Source organism: Apteryx mantelli, chromosome 7 (genome assembly GCF_036417845.1).
Source record: "Apteryx mantelli isolate bAptMan1 chromosome 7, bAptMan1.hap1, whole genome shotgun sequence".
Classification (NCBI taxonomy): domain Eukaryota; kingdom Metazoa; phylum Chordata; class Aves; order Apterygiformes; family Apterygidae; genus Apteryx; species Apteryx mantelli.
The window spans coordinates 42,546,134-42,571,862 of record NC_089984.1 but is presented as its reverse complement, the minus strand read 5'-3'; the positions used below and the strand labels follow the sequence as shown (position 1 = coordinate 42,571,862).

General features: G+C 42.0%; 1 protein-coding gene across 1 annotated transcript in view; it reads right to left on the bottom strand.

The window, feature by feature from the left end:
• Nucleotides 1-9,598: 9,598 nt before the first annotated feature.
• Nucleotides 9,599-25,729, bottom strand: part of DOCK1 (dedicator of cytokinesis 1) — a 310,679-nt gene continuing 294,548 nt past the window's right edge. Inside the window, exons 50-52 of the mRNA XM_067300378.1 lie at nucleotides 23,391-23,544; nucleotides 18,666-18,811; nucleotides 9,599-10,932 (exon numbers count right to left, since the gene is read on the bottom strand). Of these exons, the coding sequence (XP_067156479.1) occupies nucleotides 10,837-10,932; nucleotides 18,666-18,811; nucleotides 23,391-23,544 (396 nt within the window). The 3' untranslated portion in view covers nucleotides 9,599-10,836. The remainder of the gene's footprint in view (nucleotides 10,933-18,665; nucleotides 18,812-23,390; nucleotides 23,545-25,729) is intronic.

Below are 25,729 nucleotides of genomic sequence, written 5' to 3'. Positions count from 1 at the left end.
CTCACACGAGGTCCCATCACCCCGGCTGGCAGCTGCCGGACCCGCTTTTCTCACGCGCTTAGGATTTTATACCTTTCCACGCGAGCGTTTTTCTTCTTGAATCCTTTAGCTACTAACGATCCTGTATCAAAAAGCCCTTCCTCTGCCTGCAGTTTTGCTTCTCTGGTCTGTGAGCAGCTCCTCCAAGCTCTTTCCCAGCCGGAGCCAAGGTTATGCAGCGGGGCTCTTCCCGTGCTGGGCTCTTCCCGCGCTGGGCTCCCTGGATCACAGGCAGCAGTGGGAGACTACGGGGAGAGGGAGAAAGTGGGAAAGAACCTCAGGGATATATTTAAAATATTGCATATCATGTAAAGCCCATGGAATTGTCAAAGTTCCTCCCGACATGGATAAAGGAAATTTTAACCTAAAATACATTACAGTTTTGCCTTCCCCATCTGAAAGTAAATCCAGGGGTCAGGAGAGAGCGACCCACTTGCCGGTGACTTTTTGGTACCCTCTTTAGTCACCAGCTGGCTCCCTGGCAGACGACGTGGGCGTCCCGAGCCGTTCCCGGGAGCCGCCGAACGCTCGCGTCCTCTCCCCCAGAGCAGGCGGCGAGCACGCGCTCCGCTCGCTTTGCCGCTAGCTCTGCTCTCGCCTGAAGGTGCCTTCCTCCGCTCCATCGCTTCTTTTTAGGAGAGCAGAGAGAAACGCGAGCAACATTTATTTTACAGTTCAACCACAGGCAAGTTCTCTGCCAAGACAGGCAAGCGCTCGGCGCTCTTCCCCTTGACTTTTCTTCTCGTGCAAGCAGAACGCACCAGGCGCAGGGATCTCTTATTTTCACGGCTGTTACACTGGCAGAAATGCAATCTTCTGTTTTAAAGAGCAGATAGTTAACGAATAACTACATCAGCTTGCAACAGGGCTTGTCACGTGGGCAGTTTAACAAAGAGCCCGTGCAACGTGCGGTTTAACGAAACGGAGACGGAAGAGCTGCCGAAGCACCCATGATCGGAGCCGGCGTCCCGAACCACGGGGCGAGGGCGGACATCCCTCCCGCGAGCCACCGCTCGTCGCCCGCCCGCCTGGGCTCGTAGCTGCGGTGCGTCCTGCAGACGCGTTGGGGCCGTGCAAAAGAAGGGGGAGAGGGAGGGCGGGAGAAAGGGGGGGAAAAAAAAGAGGACATCACCTTAAATGCAACCATATTTAAGAAAAGAAAAAGGCTCTCCCCGCCGCGCAGGGCTTTGCGGTCACTGGTCACTTCCAATTAGGTTGCACCATGGGCTGATGTTGGTTGTCAGCCAGAAACAACAAACACGGGAGAAAACTAAGTTCCGCGCAGAGAAAAAATAAAAAATATATATATTTTTTGGTACTACGGTGCCCCCAGGAAAAGCAGACATCCCTGGGAAATGCCCAAAAAAACCCCTGCCGCAGCCTGAACGAGTAACTCGGCGATCTGCGGAGGTCCCGGCCCCAGGCTGCTGCGGCCCTGCCGCCACCGCAGCGCCCACGCGGCATTCCGCGTTTCCCCCGGCTTCGGAGAGCTTGGATTTATCCCTGCAGGTCTGGCAGTCACGCTGGGTTTATTCGCATTTGCATTGCCCCCGTTTGGGTTTGTTTTAGCGCTGCCTTGATTTCGTTGCAAAGCCTTAGCAACTACTGGAAGGAAATATTTTGCCATAATGGGCCTGTTTGCCAAAAATCACCTGCGCGTCTCATCCCCTGAACCGCCAGCTCGGACCCGGGAGCAAGGTTACAGCAGAGCAGGAGCCGCAGGCTCCGTAATCCTCCACGGCTGACGCGGCCTTTGGTGCGAGAGCACGCGAGCGTGCGGGCGAGTTTTTCAATTTCCTAAAACGGAGCTGGAAGCATTTAAGCACCGCAGACTAATAAAATAAAACGCAGAATCTTTTAGTGCCTATTCGACTCGAGTTGCAAGTGGACACTGAAGCAGTCCCAGATTTTCCTTGGAGTAAAGCACACCCCACTGCAAGGCAGGTCCAGCAAAGCTATTTTGCAGTTAAACCACAGTCTTACCAAGGAAGGATGCTAATCCTCAAGAATCAAGACTAATCCTCAAGAATCAAGACTAATCATCATTCCAAGTCGACTTTAAACCTAACTTTAGTATTGTTTTATACTTCCTTGCAACTTGTACATGAGATTAATTTCTTAGACCATAGTCCTTCAAGTTAAACAAAATCCAACGTCAGTTCTTAGACAGCATTTTGTATAATCCACTGAGACGAACAGTAACTTTGTCTGAACAACTCTTGAATGAAGATTAGTTACAGACTACTTGGGGCAAATTGAACACGTACCGATCGGTCATTCATTTAAAAAAAGGAAATCTTTTTATAACACTGTTTTTGACATAGTACAGGAGGAACAAACTAAGCCTTTCTGGCAAGAGTTCTCCTTACTGCTATCAGCGCTTTAGAAAAGCTGCCGCATCCCCGTTGGCAGAAGTCTTACAGCCGCACTAGGAAAAACAAGAATGCAATATAGAAATGATGTGTGCAAGCGCTACGGGCAGAAACTCAGTGTTATCCTGAAGAAGTTATTATACAGCTTAATGGACTCATTTACACTGATTAAATATTGGGGAAAAGACTCTACATTTTGCCGAAAGCGATACCTGTGAAGAGTGATTTCAGCGGATTTGGCACAGTTGAGCTGCAACTTAGGAGAGGATTTAGCCCTCCGTCTTCTCTTTTGCTTTTAAACTACACAGGTGGTACGAAACCTGAGATCAATACTGTATTTGCCATCAAATAAAACAGAACTTCAGATTTTCCAGGTTTTTAAGAGAACTGGCCTATTTTAAGGCACGTTTTCCGCTATTTACCTTAAGCAAACACAACATCCCCAGACAACGCCCAACGGGAGAGACGAAATCAGTTTTTCCGAAGCAGCTGGCTTTCCGCCACGATTTCGGGAGCCTCCGTGGACCAGGCGTTGCAAGAAGGAGCACTATTTTCTCTCTTGCGGCTTTTGATGAGAGATTCAGCTGTGTTTTGTCTCTCCCAGCAGGTTATTTTCCTATTACATTTACTAATGTTTTTTGACTGCCTGTTTTAGACACTACGCTTGACACAGACAGAAGTTCTGGCACAAAAGCACTGAATAACCCTCCCCAGACCTCGACTCGTCTCTCCACGGACCAGGAGGTCACTAGTGGAAGACACAAACGGACCTCTTCCTTAAGAAACTTTCATTTCTACTTTTTTTCTATTACTTTCTTCTGACAATCAAGTTAACAATAACATGCTACATAGGAGAACAACAAATAAATTTGCCAGCTCTACCCAGTAATAAATTCACGGAAAGAAGTTCACAACCAAGTACACCAAGACAATATTGGCAGACAAATCTCAGCCTGAGTATAAAAATATATCAGGACAGGAATGCTCCTGGAACGCTAGTCTGGAGGAGATAACCAACTCCTCTTTTGAAAAAAAGACCATTTTTTATTTGAAATTTCTGCATTTATGCTTGATTTCTTTTGATTTTCCTCTGATAGATTTTGAGCGCATGCGATCAAAATTCAGGAAAAAATGTATAATTTTCTAAGAAACAATAATTACAGCTTAAATGAACTTTCTGTATTCTGCAGCGACTTCTTCTCTTTCGACAAGAACTCACTTCCCAAACCAGTATCCATAATGTTAAAACAAACGTTAATTTTAAATTGCATAATTTATGCTAATCTAAAAAGCATTTTGCATGGACTGACACTGGTGGGATTTCTTTACCTCACAAATCGTTACGCTTCCACATTAGCAGTTTTTGACTCAGCACAGCATGCACGTCAAACAGTTTTAAAATGGTGCTTGGATACCTAGTAATTTCCATAGGCTGCTTCATATTCCACCGAGTATTTTTCAGTCGAGACATTTTCTGTAGTTCAATTTACTCGGTTCTACACCAGCGATACAATGCTCTGTCAATGGTCGTTGGGATGATGGAGAAGGAAACAATTTAAATTGTGATTACAGCGCTGAGTGAATATAAGCACCGTCATTAGAAAATAAGGCCTCTGAGAAGAAATATAAAACTTGGAAGAACTGCCAACACCCGGAGCACACAAAAACCTGCCGTATCTGTCGGAAAACAGTGTCGCATTTGATTTTGTCTCCTCTCTCCCTTCGTGAAGGAATCACTCGGATGCTGATGACACTATATATTCCTCTCTGATGAAAACTGGCAACGGGCCACAGCTTTGGATAGGAGCAAAACGAGCATCTTTTCAAGCACTGGTTAAGCATCTAGACCTCCCGGTCTAGCAACGCATAAGAGACCGATAATGCTCAGTCTTGGTCATATAATTACGACTACAATCAGGGGCCGAAAGCTTTTTTATGGGACGCTATGCAAGACACCCAAAGGACACGGAGGCGAGTAATGGGCCATTGCCCATAATGAAGATATCTCTGCTGTGATATGGTAGAGCTCAAGGTAGCACACGGGAACCTTGGTGCCCAGGCCCCAAAAGCCTTTTAAAAACATATGCTTTCCATGGGAGTTTGTTAGGAACCATTTGACAAATAAGATGCAAGCAGAATTTGGGTTTCTCCTACTTTAAGGGAGAAAAGGGGCAATGCGCTAGCAAACACAAGAGAGTTGGGCAAGGGTGGGGAGGTTTGCTGGCAAAAATTCACCAGCGGCTCTTCCTCCTTCTACCTTCCCCCGAGAACATCTCTCTCATGACGAAAAATAAAAGCTTAAGTCTGAGGGGGTTTCTCTGAAGTTCAGCTATCAACATTTCCAAAGAGTTTAGTTTTCATCTGACTCCGAAGATGAAACTGGTAGCTCCCCCAGTGACTACCAGCAAAAACAGCGCAATGAATTCACATGCTACACCAGATGTTAAATGTCTTGTGAAGACCATGAAACTGTCTGCTCTTATAGTTAAAAGTAATTTTTAAATGTCACCTATATATTTGCCTGCCGCTGTATTAGTACTGATTGCATTTGTACGTATGGAAATGGAAGTGTCTATTAAGGAGGCTGAAGACTTGGAGAATGTGCTGTATAGGTCATTTACTGAAATCGGTCTTGAGCTCCAGCTCAGAGGAAGCTTCATTAATAATATAGAAGGCAAATAATAAGCTGTCAGTGAAGAAAGTGGAGTTTCACTGCTGAACCTGTAGCACTGATATGCTATGCTCAATGTTACCCCATTTAGTTCCTTAGCTCTGCAAGAGAGTTTGGGCTGCAAACACAGAAGTTTGATAGCTTAAGTGCCAAACTGTGCATTGAGAAGCTGAGTGAATGGAATAGCAGGCCCAAACCATATGGATTCCACCCAAAATAGCAACATTTCACCGCCCGTAAAATCTCCGTAAGTTCAGGATGGCAGGTAGGGAGTTGGGATAGCAATGAATCTTAGCCAGTTAACCTGGATTCTGAAAACCAGGCATCGGTACGTAACGGTAACAAGACAGCATGAAGGAACAGAAACTTCTTGGCAAAATGCAAGAAGAGATTGAGTGTACTCACTGGTCAGCCTTAATCTTGCAATGGGGTCAGCGAGTATCTGCAAAGCTCACTGGTTCAAAGCCAGCTCAGTTAGATGTGAAATGAGTTATTTAATTCTGCATCTTTGAATTAAAGTGCTAGAATACCACACACATTAGAAATTAAAAATTTAGATCTCTGTCATTTGATAGAGAAACCTCATTTGCAGTAATTATTCATGTCTACAGAACACATATGACAAAACCAGGGGAAAGTAAAAACCCTATCAATAGCCTCACTGCATAACAGCTGGTTAATTCCCATTCAATAACAAAGTATTTATACCTAGCCACACATTTCTGCATCACCAGGAAGATGGCAACTGCAAGCCCAAAATTCAGTTTAAACCCATGAAAAGTACAAAAGTAGAATGAAAGGAAATTGAAATGTCAGAGCAACTGGACCTCACAGTTCTTATTACTGTATTAACACTGAGAGCTGAAGATAAAGGAAAACAATTTAAGCATTTCAGGGTTCGCACACGCACACGCACACGCACGGCCTTTCTTGCACGGGCATATTCTACACGCACCAGAATTTACTGCTTGGGCACAAGGTAAGGTGAAGACACAGAGCGCAAAATTAACGTGAGCACCTTTCACTGAGTTTCAATACATCGAGCAAAATGCAGATAATTTATCAATGCCGAGGCTCAAAGGAAACACTAAGAACAAGCAAACCACCAGAAAGGTGTTCTGCATTTACTTAAAAAAAAAGCAACAGAATGATTTTTTTTTTTTTACAAGAGAATGCAAATAACTTAAACGAGAGGCTCGTGATGGGAAGCGCTGAGAACCGGAACACGGCAAAGCGCGACGTTTCCAGCAACGGCTGAAGAGCGGCAGCGGCAGAGAGGGCAGCCTGCTTCTCAGCTGCGTGCGTTTTTGACAGGTAGACAGGATTAACAGCAGGTCCACGAAACACCGCAGACGCACGCTTAACATACCAGATCTGGAAAAACAGCTCCTGCTAGACCTCCCTCCACTTTCAGCTTGAAAAGGAAATACTTTTTGTTCAACATGGCATCCAAAATTATTCCAAAGCCTAGTACAGAATGGCAATAATTAGGTTATAAAAAAAGAATGACACCTATAATACCATATACTATCTAAATCTGGTCTGCATTTAAATATCAAACCAGCTGTAGTCTATATAAGAAACGTTTTGCTTAGTTCACCTGATTGTGTCAAATATGCATCTGAGGAATGACTAGTTTATCCACAGGAACATTGACTAAAAATAGGTTATTGTGAGCATTCGTCACAGGGACGGCTACTATCAACACTGTATCGAGTTTCTTGCATGGAAGAATTCCAAAGAAAAGTCACAACAATTAAGGGGAAAGAAGCCTAATGCGAAGTAAGATGGTGCACACTTCACCAGTCAATGGAATGAGAAGACTTACATGAAAAAAAGAGTGTTTAGATCCATGCGTGTGTGTGTATACACGCACATAACAAACACACAACCCAGATATACACCACAACCTGACTCATTCGCAAGCTTGGCTCCAATGCCTTACCTGTGACCTTCAATAAGAAGAAGAATCTTCAGTCCTACTCCGACAACGCAGACACACACTTACCTAGAGCGAACTTTCCCGCGATCTGGCTCTGCAGACCACCGAGCCACACGCCACGCAGGCACTACAAAGAACAACCCACAGGCTAAGACAAGGCAGATTTTAAAAACATTTTTACACACAGCATTTGTGCTCTCATCGGAGACGTTTTCAGTAATCATAAATGTCAATTACAAAACCTGGCTTAAGATGTGACCTTTGCATGGAGCTTTCTGTTGAAAACAAATTTGATTAAAAACAAACAAAAAACTCCCCAACAAACCTTTCGCGGTTTTGCATGGGACCAACAAGAACTGAAGTGTACACCGGTAAAAATTCCCCTCTCAATCCCACGCTAAGACCCAGAGAAATAATATTATGAGATTCTCCTTTCTCTATATAAGAACTGTAAGTTAACTTTCAGTAGGTAAATATAAGCCAAATTTCAAGAAGCAGGAACGACAGGCCATCAAAATCTGTTTTCTCATACTACTTGGAAAGCTGACACCATTACATTTCTTTTGCTGGGAAAATTTCTGTTACAAAGCCTTGTGGCATTGCTCCCATCGGAACAGGATGCTCCAACGGGCTGATCGCGCGGTCCTCAAGCATGTGACAATCCTGCTGATTTTAATGACTCCTGTTGACCTGTGGCCTGGAGGAACGAACAACCTGCTTTGGACACGGCTGTTCTCAGCTTTACATTTCAAGCGATGACCAAGTATTGCAGTGATGTAAATCTGGCTCCCAGAAATAAAGGGAGACTCTAATTTAGGGTAACTAACTGCTCGACAGAGTATTGTTTCAGACACGTCTGTGTGAGCAGATCACATCTGGAGTGGTTTAATCTATGAACAGCAGGACTTGTCTTAAATGGTGACAGACTGGCCCCTATGGATACTGCTAATGGCCTTGACAAGGCTGGCTATGGAAGACATGAAGAGATCACCTTTCCCAACGGTTTTCTTTCAGCAGCCTTCTGATTGTGTGGTCTTTCAAATTTAAAGAAAGCTGAAAGACTCTTCAGAGATTAAATTCTGGGTCTGCTAAGTGTCACATCAGATATATCTATTTTGGTAATAAATTTACAGATATTTGTAACAGGAATGTTGACTTGAGTGAAGTACGAATGGGGATGGGTGGCCACGGAGGCTCAAGGACAAAGGAGTGACACCTAGATCAGCAGGTCATCGTGGTGCCAGCATATCCACATGCAGCTACTCAAGGCAGCCAGGTGAGGAATCCATAAAGGACAGACAGCACCAAGAATGGACTGAGGCCATTAGGAGATGATGGCGGGAAGATAAAGAGCAGAACTGGAACCATACTGGATCCACATCAGATAAGGAGCCAATAGACAACAAATAAATCAAGAGTGTTGCCTGTTGAAGTCCCACAGAAGGAGGACTGAACAGTGAGATGAAAGATCACAGTCACTGTCAGCTCCCAAAGGGCACATCCAAAAACCAGCACCTGGTCACCAACCTCAGAATAACTCAGGATGGGATGAGGACTTCACAGCAGGCATCTCTCATCCTCTATGTGCCTGCAAGGAACCCTGGACAAGCACGTGGACACGGGTGCCTTGGTGCTTGGGAATACGCGGGCGTGAGAGAGTAAGTGTGAGCAATATCAGCTTGGTTAAATTAATCACCTTCCTTTCCAGTATTGTCTTGTATTGAGCTCTTCCACATTAGCTGAGCTTCGTAGCTGCAGTGTCACAAGAAATTCATACTGCATTTGGATATTCTGATATAACGTCACCGGCGTATAAAGGCAGCAAATACACCGAAGGAAGAATAACGGCCTTAGCAGGGCTGCTCACTGCTTAGAGACTGTAACTGAATTAGCTTCTGGGTTTGCTGAAGTGTGTTTTTACAACACTTTGAGGAGGGTAACGATTCGCTCTGGCTTGGTTTTATAAGAGTAATAGCCTAGAAGCTGTTAGATTGTAAAACAGTGACAATTTGGGTCTGAAAGGGAATCTGAGAGTCTGATTTTCAGTTCCCAGTCGCGGCTTGTATACGTGTAAAACATAGATGTGTACGAGTATCAGAGTTTATGGTTCTGAAAGTGCAATTGAAAAGTGCAGCTCTTGTTCAAGGAGTCTTGCCGGGCCAAATTATAACACTTGCTTGCACAGGAATTTATTAAGGACATGTGAAAACAAGCACTATAAGAAATACAATTCACAAGCATTGAGTTAAAGGCCCCTGTGAAAATCTGTCTCTGTGCTTTAGAAATAAGCGGAACGGAAATGAGAAAAACTCACCAGCATCTCAACACAACCTTCAGCACCAACAGCGTACAAAAATGTACGTTTATAGTGTTGAAATGTGCATTTTATTTCAGTGCTGCATATAGGTAAGAACAAGCATACCAGTGCTGTGAAAGATCACAGACTCCTTCAAAATTGTTCTGAAAACAAAACAAAACAAAGAACGTGGGTGTATGTGCATCTCTATATCGAGTCCCGTAGCCCCTGAAATTCTGCAAGCATGAAAAGTACCGAGGAAATGCATTTTCCTAGACAAGGTTTTAAAATAGTCTTTTATTTTTTGAGTCAGTGGTATATTTAAAAACAACCTACCGTAAGAGTATAAAGATTGTAGATAGTAAAAAACAAGTGTGATGACAATAAAAAAGCTAGATTATAAAGTTAGTCTCCTTCCTCCCTCCCAACACCTCACCCCATCATTGTCCAATGTTTTTCAGAGCCTAATACCTGAAAAAAAAATTAGCATTTTTTTACACTTTCGGCAATTAAGAAATTAAAAATATGTAAGGCATTATTTGCAGGTACATTAAATCATTATTACATGAAAAGCAGGCACCATAAAAATTAAACATTCTAAAAACCATCATATATACAAACTCTGTACAGAATGATGGCACAAGGACAAAATGATTCCATTCAGTTCATCCTAATCCACAAGAAATATTACAGATTAAAAAAAAAAAAAAAGGAAAAAAAGAAAAAGCTCTTCCCGGTCTTATATTCAACCGTTCGGCTTAGAATGACCACAGATCTTCTCTCCGCTCACCTTGTTGCTTTTCCTATACGCTCGTGCCTGTCAGTGGCTAAAGTTTTCTTAGTTTAAAACCTGACCAACACAAAGAACAGCCAAATGCATGAATAGGTAAATGACTGATCACTAACGACTAATTTTTGAAAAGCCCGTCAACAGTCAGCTTATTTATAAGACAGAACAATTAAAAAAAAAAACAAGAAAAAAACAACGTTTCCCAAATAAGCTGTGCCTGATTTTAAGCTCTGGGCGTAAGTGTTATTCGAGGAGATCCTACTGCAGCGTCTCGTTATTGCGAAGCCTAATCCAACGTGCACTGAATTCAATGTGAATATCGCCATTGATTCCTATAGGCACCGAGATTAGGTACAAAATATTCAAACTCCACAGCTACCTAGGTGCTTTAGGTACAAAACATTCAGCTCCCGCTTGCGTCCACGGCTACCTGCATGTTTTAAGTTATTCGGAACAGTAACGAAAGGCTTTTAGGAAGAGGGTGCTGTCAGCTGGAAGCCTCCCGCTCTCGGGCGGAAACCGAGATTCCTTTCGGGGCGCGGGAGGGAATTTCCCCGCCGACGGGGTTAGCGTGGCGGCGATCCCGCCGCGCTGCTGCAGACGCGGTGCTCAACGGGTTAGGGGCTTTGCACGAAGGGTTAGACGCGGCACGCCTGAACGAGGTAAACGTTACGGACTCGGGGGATGAATTGTTGCAGCTCCGTCTTTGGGAAAAGGCTTCCTCCGTCACTGGACGATCCCGGAGTCGACAGACGTTTGCTTCCGAGTGGTCTTCGGAGGCGGCGGCGGGGGGGTTTTGCTGGGGAGCGGCGGCGGCAGGTGCTGGAAGAAACGAATTTCGAGCAGAACACGTTACCCACGAGCGGCTTTCCGAAACGCTTGGCACTTCTCATGCAACCGCGAGAGACGGGGGCTAAGTCTGCAACCACCTGATTTATGAAAACCGCTCACAATTTGCCGTTATGAAGACGGAATGCTCCTCGCCATTAGCTTAAAATATAATTTTTGTGACAATGAAAAATCTCTCAAGAGCCCGTGATTAATTAGCTCGGTATTTCAGGAAAAATCTTTTGAAAGCACTGGCGAAGTTTATAATTCCACACTTTATATCATGATAGAATATTGATTTCTTGGTCTGTATTGATTGCCCTCAGCCCCGAAGCGCTACAGAGCTTAAAAGCTATGCTGAAGTAACAGCTTCATTACTTCTCCATTATTTCTATATTTCACACTTTGGGAACACAAATCATTCTAAAAAACAAAAAGAAACTGTTTAAATAGGCAAGTATCTTACAATTGACCATTACACAGCCAGCATTATTTAAAATATTCAAATCAGAAACCCAGACTATTTAAAAATATAGGTTTTAAATCACTTCATGCATTATAGAACAGAACAAGAGTACTCTCAGATTGACCAGCTAATTAGACAAATACGAAAAAAAATTCTGATGGAGATTGGACATTTGTTTCCCCTAAAGTTCAGCCATACACATGATAAAGCGAAAGCCGTTTCAGCAGGAACAAGGACACTGCAGACTTGCTTATCCGCTTTGCAGCCGGGTTTTCGGCAGCATTTGGCTCCGCAGCCATCACCGCGTTTCCACCGCCGCGCCGGAGCCCTCCGGCAGTGACACGCTTCCGAAGCACCATTTGCCGGTGCTGCTCCACGAGATCCTTCCCCTGCTTAACAGGGATAAACCAGCCATTGCCTTTTGTTCTCCTAGGAGCATGATGCCTCTTTTGCCGTTTCCACTCGTTTACGGCTCGTTTTAAACCGCGTCTCCTTGCTCAGCCTCTTCCTGATGCCTGCCTGGACGGTCACCAGGGCTGTCGCCGGACAGAAGGCTGCAGCGACGCCAGCCGCGCACGAGCGCTTTAGACCACGGCACGGCACGCTGCGAATCCGCCGCGTTGCCTTGATCGCTGCTACGGGAACAGCCCGTGCGTTTGCAAAGGTTTAGGACCATATTGCGCGCGCCGTATTGGCGATATGCATACTGGTGTGGCAATTTCTACTTTAGATCGTATTTACGTGAGAGAGTTTTTCTCCTTTACTTGGGCCCTCGGTAAACAGAAACTTTTTTGTTAAGGTCTTGGACAAAATACTTGATTATTAAGCACAGCAGCATACTCAGACTGGTATACGAACAACTCTGCTAAACCATGTGAAAATGTGCAATTTTAAGTAACAAGCCTTTAAATGACATCCAAAGCTGCTACCCCAAAACACAGTGGTTCTGGATGATGCCAGGATATTTCACAGTCTGGTCACTACCGAAGTGATAAAGTGATAAACCTAGGGTTTTACCAGATTGGGTAGCTTTATTAATCCTTGACCGAAGAGCAAGATAAGCTTGTCTACTGGCAGAGCCAGGAACCTCGGGTTCCTGCTGGAAGAGTTTCCCTGTGTCCTTACTGGAAAGAAATGTTTTTCCTTCTGTCTGAGAAATGTCCTCGTTCCTCCTGGCTCCCTGCCTGGGCAAGGGACCAGGGACCACAAACTCTTCTGGGGGAAGCGATGCCCTAACAATCTGTCCCTGTCTCACGCACGCCCTCGCCTTCCCTTGACCATATAATAGTTTCCATCGACTCGGAAAACAATCAGTTTTAATCTGCTACCGGCTGAGAAATTTATGAGCAGCAGCCAGACCCTGGAGCTTCGGGCACGCGACCCGGGGGAGCCGATCCTGGTCGGAAGGGTACATTTGCAGTCAGAACGGATAAAAACGTCAGAAAGATGTCAGCCAGCCATCGACAGCTTAGACCCCCCGTCTACCAGGGGAAGCTTCCTACGCGCTCATGAAGACAGGAATTAACATTTTTGGCAATGAAGACTTTCATATTCACAGTCCAGTTAAAGTCTATACCATCTCTTTTGAGGAAACCACCGGATTCCTAAATAAAGCTTTGAGTCTATAAAAGACACTGCTGCTGGAGATGCACCCGGAAAGAAAACGGTGCTCAGAGTAAGCAGCACGCATTTTCAGTAACAGACTTGAAAACTATATACAATTTATTTCTGATTTACAATGCAACACAGTGCACAACGACGTATGAGTCAGAAAATCATGTCAACGGACTAATATGGAAACCAGATAAAATAAGACTCTTATTTTACTAAATGCAAAACTTTTTAAAACATGCCACTACTTTTCTAAGTGTTATGGCCAAAACCATGAAAGACTGGCTCTGACCAAATATTTTCTTAACCGGGTATGTTAAGTCAGCTCCTGAGTCCCTGCTAAGGCACCTAGGTGCTGGACTGTCAGGGGTTACTTAGCCTCACACATGTAATGGTGACCTGCAGATTTCATATTCTTTGAAAAACTGGTCAGCTGCAATCACATATCCAAGCATGAGTTTATGGACAAGACTTTTGGAAATACTGGATAACCTCCTTTACAAGCGTAAAGAGAATAATTATTGAATCAGTCCATTAAAGACGATGGTCTGCAAAGCATCAGCATACAACATATATGAACTCCTCCCATAGAAGACATTGACTTCAAAACTCAGATAAACGAGGTACCCCTTTAAAATACATACACCTTCCCTCAGTGTTTTCCTCTCAGATATCTTTAACTTCATATTTATCATTAGACAAAGCCAACTTTGCTGATAGCATCATTTGTGGAAAGCTATTTGGAATTTAACTAACATTGCACTGGCAATAATTCTCAATTCAATTAGATCAAGGGCATTTCTCAAACAAATGAGCCCTCCATATTGATCACAGAGCAATCAAATTATCCCTGAAAACCTGCTACTAAACAGCATATATAATGCAAATAAAATGAGAATAAGCTAAATATGTATGCTACAAATAACAAGCACAAAACCTGAGAGAGCTTAGATTCTGCAAGCAAATTAGGCAGAAAGAAATAACAGAGATAGATAGGTAGATAATTATTATAACGGAATTTACAATTTCCATTAGAAAGTAGGATAAATTTAGTACATATTCATTTATATCATAAGCTACCACTGAATATATTAAGCAGGCCATGTAATGCTAGTTGGGGCAACATTACCGAGAGAGGAGCGAGACCAAACGTGCCGGGCGGGAACTGGTGCAAACGCCAGGCTGGCCGGCAGTCCAAGCGCTGAGACGCATCCCCCTTATTCAAGCACAGTATAAACTAAAGCACATCTCCTCTCTCCCTTCAAGATCCATCTCGGAAAATTACTGTCGGCCTACAAAGCCCATTGCGCCACTCTGCCCCTTAGAAACTTTGAAATAGGAAATAAAGCTTCCTTTTTTTTTCTTTTCTTTTTTTTTTTAACGTTTAATTAAAAGCTACTTTGCAGAGCTCGTGTTTATTTTTCAGTGGTTAATCGTGAGCCCTCCAAGCCTTTGAGCACGCTTTTGCTTTCCGAGATGCTGATAGAGGCTGCCGGTTCACAGTCAACCTATTTTGGGCAGACTCCCTGACTCACGTGTACCTCAAGGGAAGCGGAAACCTTATGTAAAAGGCACATCTGCAACACAGAAGCAATCTGTTCCTTCTATTTCAAACATTAAATTGCTCCCATTTGTTTGGGTTTTTTTTCCCCCTGATACAGGAAAGAATCAAGTCTAAAAACATTTGTCTCCATTCCTTTATAGAGACAGACTACAGCACACTAGGCACAGCCAGGATACAGGAAAAATAAAGAGGACAAAAATCTTTTTACTCTGTGAAGAAGCAAAATATGAGAGAAGATTTTCTCAGTCAGAAAATACTGTAAAAAAAGCCATGAACAAAACCTGAGTTTCACAGACGGAACCTTGTGCCATTACTGTAAAAGAGATCCCTTCCTCTACACCTATTTTTATTGAAGTCAAGTGGTCACCAGCACGACTAGCTCTGGAGATCCAACCACAGGCACTTCTGTTTTAAGGATTACCAGAGCTAATTAAGTCATAAGCAGTTCAAATGAAAAGTAATCAGGCTATCACCTACGTGGTGCTGTGCAAATACTTTCAGACATTGGGTTCTAAATTGCGGATTCTTGTTCACACCATTGGTTTTAGCAAGCAACTGAGTCTCCTGACAAGCCCCAACCTGCATATTTTTGTTATCTGCCTAGAAAATAACGCGTAAGGCGAAGTCTTGAAGGAATAGCGCTCGCATGCTAAAAGGGTGATAACGCTCCAGAATCGCAGCTGACGGGATCAAGACAACTCCACTAATCTAAATTGAATTATAGACGTTTTACGCTAATTGACTGCTTGACACAATGTGTAAGGTGATGTGGAAAATACTGGACGCAACCATGCTAAATGCTTGTTTAAACTCTGTTTTAAACTCTGTGTTCCAGCAAGCCTTGCACCCTCTCCCTCCAGCTCTCTTGATCGAGGGCAGGGCAGCAGACGATAACCTCCCGAGGACTAATGTCAAAGAAAAAAACAATTGATAACACTGAAATAATTGCTCCCTAATTACTATCTACCTTAGTAGTTCCAGCTGGTTTTCTAGTTTCACCTCCTTGGCTTTGGCCACATGAGGACAGCACACCCACTGAAGCCTTTTAGGTCATTTTTTGCTCGCTGCAGCTAATGTAAGAGACGGAGAGTGATCAGCACTGCAGTAGAGGCACTGCAACATGTTTAAAAATCCTCTGGATTTTTACTTCTGTGCGAACGCTTTCGATGCATGCAATTAAGCGGTAAACTGATTCCCAGCCCGAATGTTGCTAGTGCAACAGTCAAAACAGCCGCTGCCATCATTAGGCACGTGGGTCTGGCCTGGGTCTCGCATCACGCACCGCTTCAGCCCTTGCTACGCTCTGCTTGCCAAGGTCCCTATCTACCGATGGATTGATGGAGATCTTCCCCTCTGAACCGTTATCTGCTGCTTAGTAAGTGTTATAGCGGATATTATAAACGTAAGTGCTCCTTTGTCTATTTTCTTTGAGTTTCCCTTTTCCCCGTGAATACTAAGTAGGCGGTTGGTTTTTATGCAAGGATATGTATGAACCCATAAAGAATCAGAAGTGCCTAAAGGAATCCCTTGATGTAATAATAATCCTCGCAGGAGTCATAGACTTCTTCTTTTATGTTCCCATATATTATTAAGAACATTTTTAGCAGAACAAGTCACACAGTGCAAGAAAATATATATAAGGGTATCATAGTTAACAGTGAATAAGAGGACAATCAGAAACTTATAATTAGATGATTACTGGAATAAAAGACTTGAGCAGACTAAGCTAATGGCAGAGTCCAAATAAATCTAAGACCACAGTCTCAGGCGCTATATGACATTACTGCCTGCAGTTTGATTCAAAGCCCTGAGCATTCCTTGACGCATTTATCAAGGCAGGCTTTTCTGTTCTCTACACTTTATTTTAATAACTTCCTGAAAGGCAAACCATATTGAACCAGATAATAACTTTTAATGCTGGGAGATCTTTCCAATTTAAAAGCTACTATTGGCTAATAGCCAATTTAAAAGCTAAGATAAGATTATCTGTAATATTTTTCACTGATTTTTCTTTATTGATACAAACCACATGCAATTTAAAAAAAAATCATCAGTTTACTAGGCAGATAATTATAAACTGTAGTTATTTCACCCACAAAAAAAGGCACGAAAAACTGTCCATTGGGATTTATTCATAGCAATAATAAGAATGCACCCATCTGATCTTTCATGCCCAGCACTACCCATTTTCTTTATGTTCTTTAAAACTTACTTCCTACAAGCTTAATGAAATGAATGTGCAGAGCGACTGGTATAAGACTACTCTAAAATATTCTAAGACTAATACCTGGGGCTTTGTGAAAAATCTATTTCAGATTCACTTTCCAGACTTCTTAACTATATTCCCTATTCTTCAAAAGTTTATAAAAACATAGATGCCGAAGGAAATTTTATACACTTAACTAAGCAGATGTAACTTGAATTTGACTACGTTTCTAAGGCATGGTCAAATCCTGAGCTCCATCGAGGTTGGATGCTAAACAACCGGGCCCATTTTTACAGCTGCTAAATAAATAAATAAATACAACTTTGCAAAAATCCAGATCATATGACTGTTGTGACAACCTTCCATCTAACGATACAGAAATCATGTTCATGCCAGGTATGGGAGCTGCACAAGGTCACACTTAAAACAGCAACGAGACCTCGGTCAGGACCTCGGTCGTCTTCGCATCTGCGCTTTAACCGTCACAGCATGATGGTGTTTGCAAACACTACAGTAATTACCTAGCATTTGCCCGCTGAACGGAAAGCACCTTCAAATAGCCTTGCAGGGAAGGGAAGGAAAAGCAACCTCGCAATCCGGATTTTATGCCTTACCACCCATTTTATCATCTCCTTGTTTAACACTTCTTATTTGAGAATTGAACTCAGGTTTGCAATCCTGAGCTACTACCATGACCTAAAATTAATAGCATATCATACAAAATTAATTTGCTATCCTGGAGCTCATAAAGGAGGTGAGGAGTTTAACGAATTTGAAAGCTAATTTGAATTTCTCAAGTTTCTTCATGAAAATTGATTCCTTAGACAAAAATCCTGGCAGTCTTCCTGCACTTTCTGCAATTTCCTACTCAGGGGCCTGTATTCAGGTTAACCGGCCCCCTGAGAGAGAGGCCAGTGAAACAGAGAGTTTTGTCGCACTGAGCTTTGAGCGCTTGGTTGGAAAATAGAGAGGAAAAGGGTTCACAAAAAATTTTAATGCAAATGTTCATCAAAACCATGCAGCTCCAGGGAAGCACTACTGAAGAGACCAGGGGAACAGGAAAGCTTTCAATATATGCATATAACGAGTAAATCACTGCGTTGTGAACAACAGAGCTCGCGTTCCTAAAGTTACTTCTCTACCTGTTTTTTTCTGTTTAGCCTGACAACGTTAAATTGGTGGAACGGCAGAAACGGTTACGATTTCAAGCCTGGGAAGAGATGGGCCTGCGCACCGGCACGCACTGCGGTGGTTTGCGTTAAACACGACTATTCACAGAGTAAGATCAAATTCTTGCCTGACTCTTTCCCTGCTGAGACTAGAAATGCATTCTCTAACCGTGAAAAGTTACTGAAAAGCAAATTAATCAACAGAATTTCATCTGAACGAAGAACTTAGAAAATCCCAGGAAGATACCTCTGCGAACAGAAAGGAACGAGAAGTTTTTCACGAAGCAACTCCTTCCGCTCCGAGGGGGCACCTGCGTTTGCCTCTAGGAAACAAGTGGCAACGGCGTGCCTACAACCAGAGCTCCAAAAGGGAAAGATGTCAGGTAGGTATTTTATTCCCATTCCTGAAACAGGATTGAAAGTATCTAAGAAGTAATTTGCTGCTGGGACTATACCCTGACAGTTTAAGCTCCCTTACCAACATCTCTAACAGCATTTTGCTTCGTCTTCTCCATGAGAATGATCTAACCTGCCTTGGCGTCAGTTAGGACGAGCGATGACGTTCCTTCACGCTCCCGACACTTTTTTGCAATCGCAGAAATCCATGGTTCCTCTGCCTTCTCCACCAGCAGGATCACCTCCGACCGCGGGTCGTTAAAAGTATAAAAGCAAATAAAACTGCAGCAAGTGATCATCATCTCTGGGACTCACCCGTTGATGCGCAGGGGGGGATGTCGTGGGGCTAATCAAGTCTTGGTTTTCCAGGAGATTCCCGTAATCTGCCATGCTTCCTTTGAGAGGCAGCGGAGGAGGGATGTCCGTGATTTCTGAGCTAGACATACCATTCAGCTCCAAATCTGAAAAAAGGAACGTTTATTTAACTCTTGGAATAATCCAGCGGAATCCAAAGATCCGGACTATGCCAACTCTCATGGCACTGAGACCACGATGATACGGCACGTGAAATATCTTTGTCCTCTCTTCATTACTCTAAAATCCTTCCTTAGATGAACTGCAGATAGTTGTAGAGGCAAAGCAGCACAAATGAACAAACCTCCCCAATGACCGGAAAGCAGCTATGTTGTGTCAAGACGGGCTAAGTTTTAGGATACACCCTAAAATACTTGAAAGATCTCTCTCTTTTTAATAGAAAAGGAAGATTTTGCTTCCTTGAGGTTTCACTCAGAAATATGCACAGCTCATATAAAGCAAATATAATTTTCTCAACTGTAAGCTCTGCATTTACACCTTGTGCATTAATAAACAACAGAAGTTTGGGTAAGTGCACCCAGCGAATATAATCAAGCCAAGCTTTATTTACCTTTCTATAGTAAACTGGCAGAAAGCTTTCTGTAAATAAAACACACAAATGAAAACCTATCATTAACTACATTTCTCTCTCAAAAATTTTCAAAATCCAGATAACTATAATAAATGAGCAGTCATCGTTAGGTGTTTAAGTGAATAAAATCATGCAAGAGACGGTAGAAACATTTTTTTATTACTATTGGCTGGGTAGAAGTTCCTTTCTCGTAGAAGATAAATCCTAACAGGTACGTGCAACGGAGGGGAATAGCCTGAGGGACAATAAAGCTCCACTTATTAAGGCCCGAGTGATACAGAGGTTTTTATGTCAAAATCCACCCACGGTGCATTTCAGGGTAATTCAGTCATTCCAACACATGCAAAATCCACTATGAGCTCTACGAGATAAGAAATTTAATTTATTTTTGACAAATTAGGGAAACTGTTTCCATTCAGAGAATGAAAAAAATGTTATTTTTATATTTTACCGGGGTGATTTGTGAAACAAGTGGAGGACTTGTTTATGCAGATATTTTTATTGCAAGGATGCTTTCAGTATCTTACACAACGTGTCCTTTTATTGTTCTCGAAAATGGGCTCTGACTAACACAATTTAACTGTAAGGCAGAGGTATTGATTTGTCACTGAAAACTGTAATTTCACCCTCCTTCCTTTCACTCGAACTTTCAGCACATCAGGAACAAGAATCTTTTCCATCCCAGGCTTTCAAACTTCCAGTGGCTTCTCCTGCATCACGCTGAAAAGTGTTATTTGTCCTCCAGGACCTGAACGGTTTTATGGGCCCTTTCTTTAATACTTCTTATTTTTCCTAGCAGTCCTTGGATCTCTCATCACCTCTTCCAACCCTTCTGCTCGTCATCCGTGCTTTTTTATACAGAGGGTTTCTCCAGCCCCCAAACGCTGCAGTATTCATAATATTTTCAAACAGATGTCTCCATCAAAACCTACTTCTACTAAGCCTATATTATTAAAACATATAATTTGAAAACAGTGCTACCCACTTCTTACCAAGCATTAACGCTGAAAGTGAATTTCCTTGTTCATTTGGTATCAATTTCCCAGCCATGCTAAATGTCTGTATGTCTAAATATCACAGGCATTTGAGGGCATAAACCTCATGGAAAACAGCTCCTTGGCATAAATGCTGCGTGTGTCTGCTCATCTACGACTACATATGTTTTATTTATTTATTTATTTATTTATACGCAGTTTAGGAGAGCACTGGGAGATCTTTGGAAAACTGCATTTTCTTTACAGGGGAAGTTTTAGCGGAACCGTGAGCTGGGCTCTGCAGAGGGAAACCTTCCTTCGGTATTTAGTGTAAACAACCCGTGTTTTCAGGTCTCACTACATATTTTCCATGGGTGGAAACTGAAAATTTGCATAATAACATGCTGTTATCTGGAGATAAATGTTTGTTACAAATTTAGTCTTGCAACCTTTTAGGAGGTAAATTTAACTGTCCTGAATACTTCATTTTTAAATGTTACATGATATTACAGTATCTAACTTCACCTATGCCATTACATGCAACCTAATTCAAGCTACCAAGAAGGGAAGACAAATTTTGTTATGAATTAGAATACTGATATTGCTAGAATTGTATCAAATCTGAGCCACTGCAGCTCATGACAGATTTTTGTTTTTAAAATAAGTATTTTCCTAATCACAATTCTGAAGTAGGGAAGGTATTCATTGCATTCATGCAATTCATACAATTTCAGTTTAACGCTCTTCACAGAAACCACCAATTGCCAAAACTAGAATTTCACCATGGTCAGAGAAACACTGACTTTTTTCCTTATAATAGTTTATCTACTAAAAAGATGTAAAAATAAAATCTTTGCAACAGAAGCATTCAGTATCTCTGCTGTATTTTAGAAACTATGTTACAACCATCAAATTAACTTCATTTTTGGTCAGAAAAAATGAATTGGTAGAGGGATTTCTCATTTAAAAAAAAGTTATTTTTTGAGAACACAAACACTTTGTTTCTCTAAGGGCTAAATCCTAACGCTGATCCTGCATATCTGAGGCCGACATTTGGAAGATCCATGGAAAGACACATGAGCAAGGCTTCCGTGAGAGCTACAGAGGAAACAGCTCGTGGAGACAACCGCGCCGTAAGGTCTGCGACACCCTGGAGGGCCACCAGCTCTCCACGCAATAGCTGTCCCCGATCTGCTTCTCCTCCTCTTCCCTGCGCTCCTCCGCTCCGGTCACGGCTCTCGCTTTCCGCAGCTCCCACGGTCCGAGCTGAGCCTGCGCACGGCATCCTCACAACCCGACCCCTCTGCAAGACAGCACTGAAACCCTCCAACTGTGGGCAGAATAGTCCCATCCACCCAAGTAGTTCATAATATACATTAACCAGGGGACTTTTTTCATCTTAACCTCTTGACCAGATTTTACACTCCATTCTCCTACGCTGCTAGCGAGCAGGCAGAATCGCTCAGCAACCCGTAACTGCACTGAAGTAACCTGGGAATTGCTAGAAATTTCAGCGTTATAATTCTTCAAACAAATATGGAGAAGCCCTGTGTATTTTGCAACAAGCAAGTTTATCTTACATTAAACCCATAAATCTCCAGCACAAGACAAATATTCTCAGAAATACATGACAGTTTCAGATACTTTTTCTAAAAGAGATCAAGTTGGTTTTAATAAATATAAGAAGAAATAATCCCATTCATAGAATATTCTTTGCAGGAATACATATAGTTCATTTTCTCTGTATTTTCAGTTTTTAATATGCTGGTAGTTTTTGGATATCAAAACTGGAAAGAAAGGAAAGAGCTCACACCTATCAAAACGATTGCTTAGGGTGTCTGATTACGCAAGGGAAATGCTGCATTGATTTGCACTTGCTTATCCTCTTCCACATTAGCTTTGTAATCAACAATTTGAAACAATTACAGCAAAGCCACACGCCTTTTAGAGGACAATTCTGTTGCTACAGATTTGCAGAACAAACACATCCCTGCTCAGACCACATGTATTTGCTATGATGCGAATTTTCCAAAACACTGAATATTTAAAGAAAATGTTTAAATATCAAAAAAGCAAATTAAAAAAGTGAACTTGACCAACCAAGATTTTTTCTTAAAACTGTCCGTCTCTACTCCTCCTTACTAATGTGCAACTCTTGGCTGTTGTATGAGGGGTTGGGTACACATATCAAAAAGATCACCTTTTTTTTTTTGTGCCAAGTGCCAGCAACTGAAAATTTTGAAAGCCAGTTTTTGGAAAAAAGCACTGTAAAAGAAATAAGTGTTGTATTACACCTAGTTTTGTGATAGGGTTTCCTAAAGACTGAGCCAAATATACAGTATTTTACAGAAAACTGAGTGACAGATGTCAGAATGTCAAACAAAAATAGTTGCAAAAGACAAGACATTTTATTCTCCGGCTTGCATTCACTATATAGCAAATAATAGTTCTTTTAAGGTATAATTACATTAGAAGATTATTTTTTCAATCTTTATGATCCAAAATGCCCTATAGATCCAAGTACCACAGTAATTTTTGATTGATAGTTACTATATATATGAGTAATTATTAATGATTATTTGAAAAGGAAAAGAAACTTTGTCAATGCAACAATTTTGTTTGCTTTTGTAACATGTTGAAATATTTTTTGTTAGTTAACAAATGCAAGAAGTGTAGCATTGAGAGGTAAATTCTCGTGTCTGCAAGTCGTATCACATGGCTCATGGCACAAAGACTAAACCAAGATGGTGAGAATTCTGGGCAGAAATATTAATGAAAAATTTGATCTTAATACTGATTTGTTGCCTAAAATAGTCATTCAGGTCGTAAAGTTGCAATCTGTTTGCAGAAATATGGCTGCATGAGTGAGAACTATAAAAAGATGTACGTATGAGGGACTTGTAGAAAGATGAAGTTATTGCTAATAGTAATGTAATGCTAAGGAACCATATCTTTCTCCTGGAACTTGGTCTGGACACGATCCTGGGCAACGTGCTCTAGGAGACCCTGCTTGAGCAGGGAGTTGGACTAGACGATCTCCAGAGGTCCCTGCCAACCTCAACCACTCTGCGATTCTGCGATTCTGTGAACTTAATTAAAATAAAGCAAACAAACACTTACTGGACTGTAGGCTGAAAGAAAGTTTTGTCCGTGGGGTTATTGGGGGTGGCGTAACTTGAGTGCTGGGCGGGGAAGGAGACACGGAAAAACGCCTTTCGCTCGAAATGACGTTAATGACTTGGCTCTTTGGTCTCTGTGGTCTCAGTGGGCTGATCTGCAGATGGACAAAAGCAATGAAAATCATAATCGGTTCACTACAGCACAGCACAGAGTATGAGCAGGTACTGGCGGTACGATGACAGTTCATCGAGGTTACACAGTACAGGAATCCGTGTTATTACGGCGCAGCAGAACTTGCAATTGCTACATGTTCCCACCACTTCCTAAACCGTAGCAGGGCAACGATAACCTACAATACTTTCAATTTAACGCAGTATTTCACAGCTCCAAATGTTTTTCCCTTCTTGTCAGGAATAACAATGAGACTTAATGCAGAGACCTTCCTTCAGCCTGGCATATTTTTCTGAAGTAATGAGCCAATTCCCAAAACATTTGCTTAAAGCGTACGAGAGCTATAAGTCTATATCCTCATACAAGATTGCCCGGCATTCAAAAATCTCTTCTTTCTTTGTACAGGGCTCTACCTCCTCCTTAAAATTTCTCTCTCCAACTGTCTGCATGCTCCAAGTCTCTTCGGAGGAAGAACTTACCTTCCAAAACCACTTCCTTGATTCTGCATTTCCGTGCTCGTCTTTAATCTCCTGAAATAGCCCTACTGTCTTGCTCTGGCGGCTCCATAATCCATTTTAATTTTCCATCAGAAACTCTGAAACGCTACTTGTAATCTGATGGGCAACTCATATTTTTGTTAAGGTGATTGCTTCTACTGACTTTAATTCTGAGCTCTGCTGTTTCTTACCCATCCACTGGTAGCTATATTTCCAGTAATCACAGGGAGAAAAGGAAGTTTTCCTTTTCAGGAGATCACAGAAAATGGAGCAGAAGCCTGAAGTTGAGATGGGCAGTAAAGCCAAGGCACCGTAGTAGGACAAAACGGAAACTGCCAGCAGCAATTCATGTTTTTTGAATAATTTTGTCACTTCACAATTTTTTTGAAAAGTATTTTGAGAAGGAGAAATTTAGAAAGAATGCTACCTCATATTTTCAGAAAACAAACCCTACGAGATGGGTTTCCTTTCCCATCTAACAGAAATGACCGTTAAGGACGTAACTTTTTATGAAAGAGAATAAAGACTTTGGATAAAACTTTCAGAAGATTGTTTGATACTAAAATTCAAGTCCCAGAGACCCCAAAGGTTTCTTCTTGCAATATCTTTTAAAACAGATTTTTAATGAAATGGATAAGCACTGTAATCACTTTCTCAGATGTATATAATTACAAAAAAGCAACAAAGAAGAATGCACTAATTGGTAGGGAAACCTGGAATTCCAGAATCAAGCGAAAAACCAACAACTACAATCGAACATAAAAGCAAATTCACAAGCTAATCTGGTCTATGGCTGTTCATTTCAAGTAAATTTTAACTTTTTATGTGATGCTGATAAGCTTGGTCCTCTTCTCAAAGGTTCACATAAATTACGGTTCTGCTAGAGGAGATGAGCTCTAGTTATTCAGACCTTAGGAGACTGCTAATCCATAGCAAACCCACTGCTAATTTTTTTAGTCTAATGAAAGCAGGATCAATAGTGAGTGGTGTTAGATGTCATTAATTCAACAAAATATTCAGCCTATTATTCTGATTTCTAACATAGGCTTTTGAGTTGTCTGTTAACTACCTGGCTTCAGTATTAGATTTGCTATCAACCCACAGAGTGAAAGAACTAACAATGAGAATTTACATTAAAGAAGTTTATTTGATACTTAAAAGATGTATGTCTCTAGAAAACTATAAAGAAGTTACTGACGATCTTCACATATCAAAGTGTTTAATTTATCTTCTGAAAAGATTAAAGCAGTACAAGATCTCTGTAATTAGGGTTTGGATTTTGAACAGTTAGAAGATTCATATGAATACAGTGAAATTTGGGAAAAAAAGTATTTAAGCTATAAAACTAGACAACACAGTGTCTGAATCCTAGATTTTTAAGAAAACAAAATCTCCAGGAAATAATTCTGCAGTTTTAAAACCTTCTCATGCTCTTCCACGAAGACTCATTGAATTGCAAGGAAAAGTTGCTGCGTAAGAAGCTCCATCAGAGCGGGGGAAACTCCCGTTTCGCTGAACTGCGTCGCATCGGAGCGCGGTGACTCCAGCTCCATTTAGCATGGAGCAACGCAGGACACAGAGGAGATTCCTATAAAAGGTTACTGAAGCATCCCTCCATCCTGAGAGGAAACCACTGACAGCTGCCTACTCACAGCAGGCGAAGACTAATTT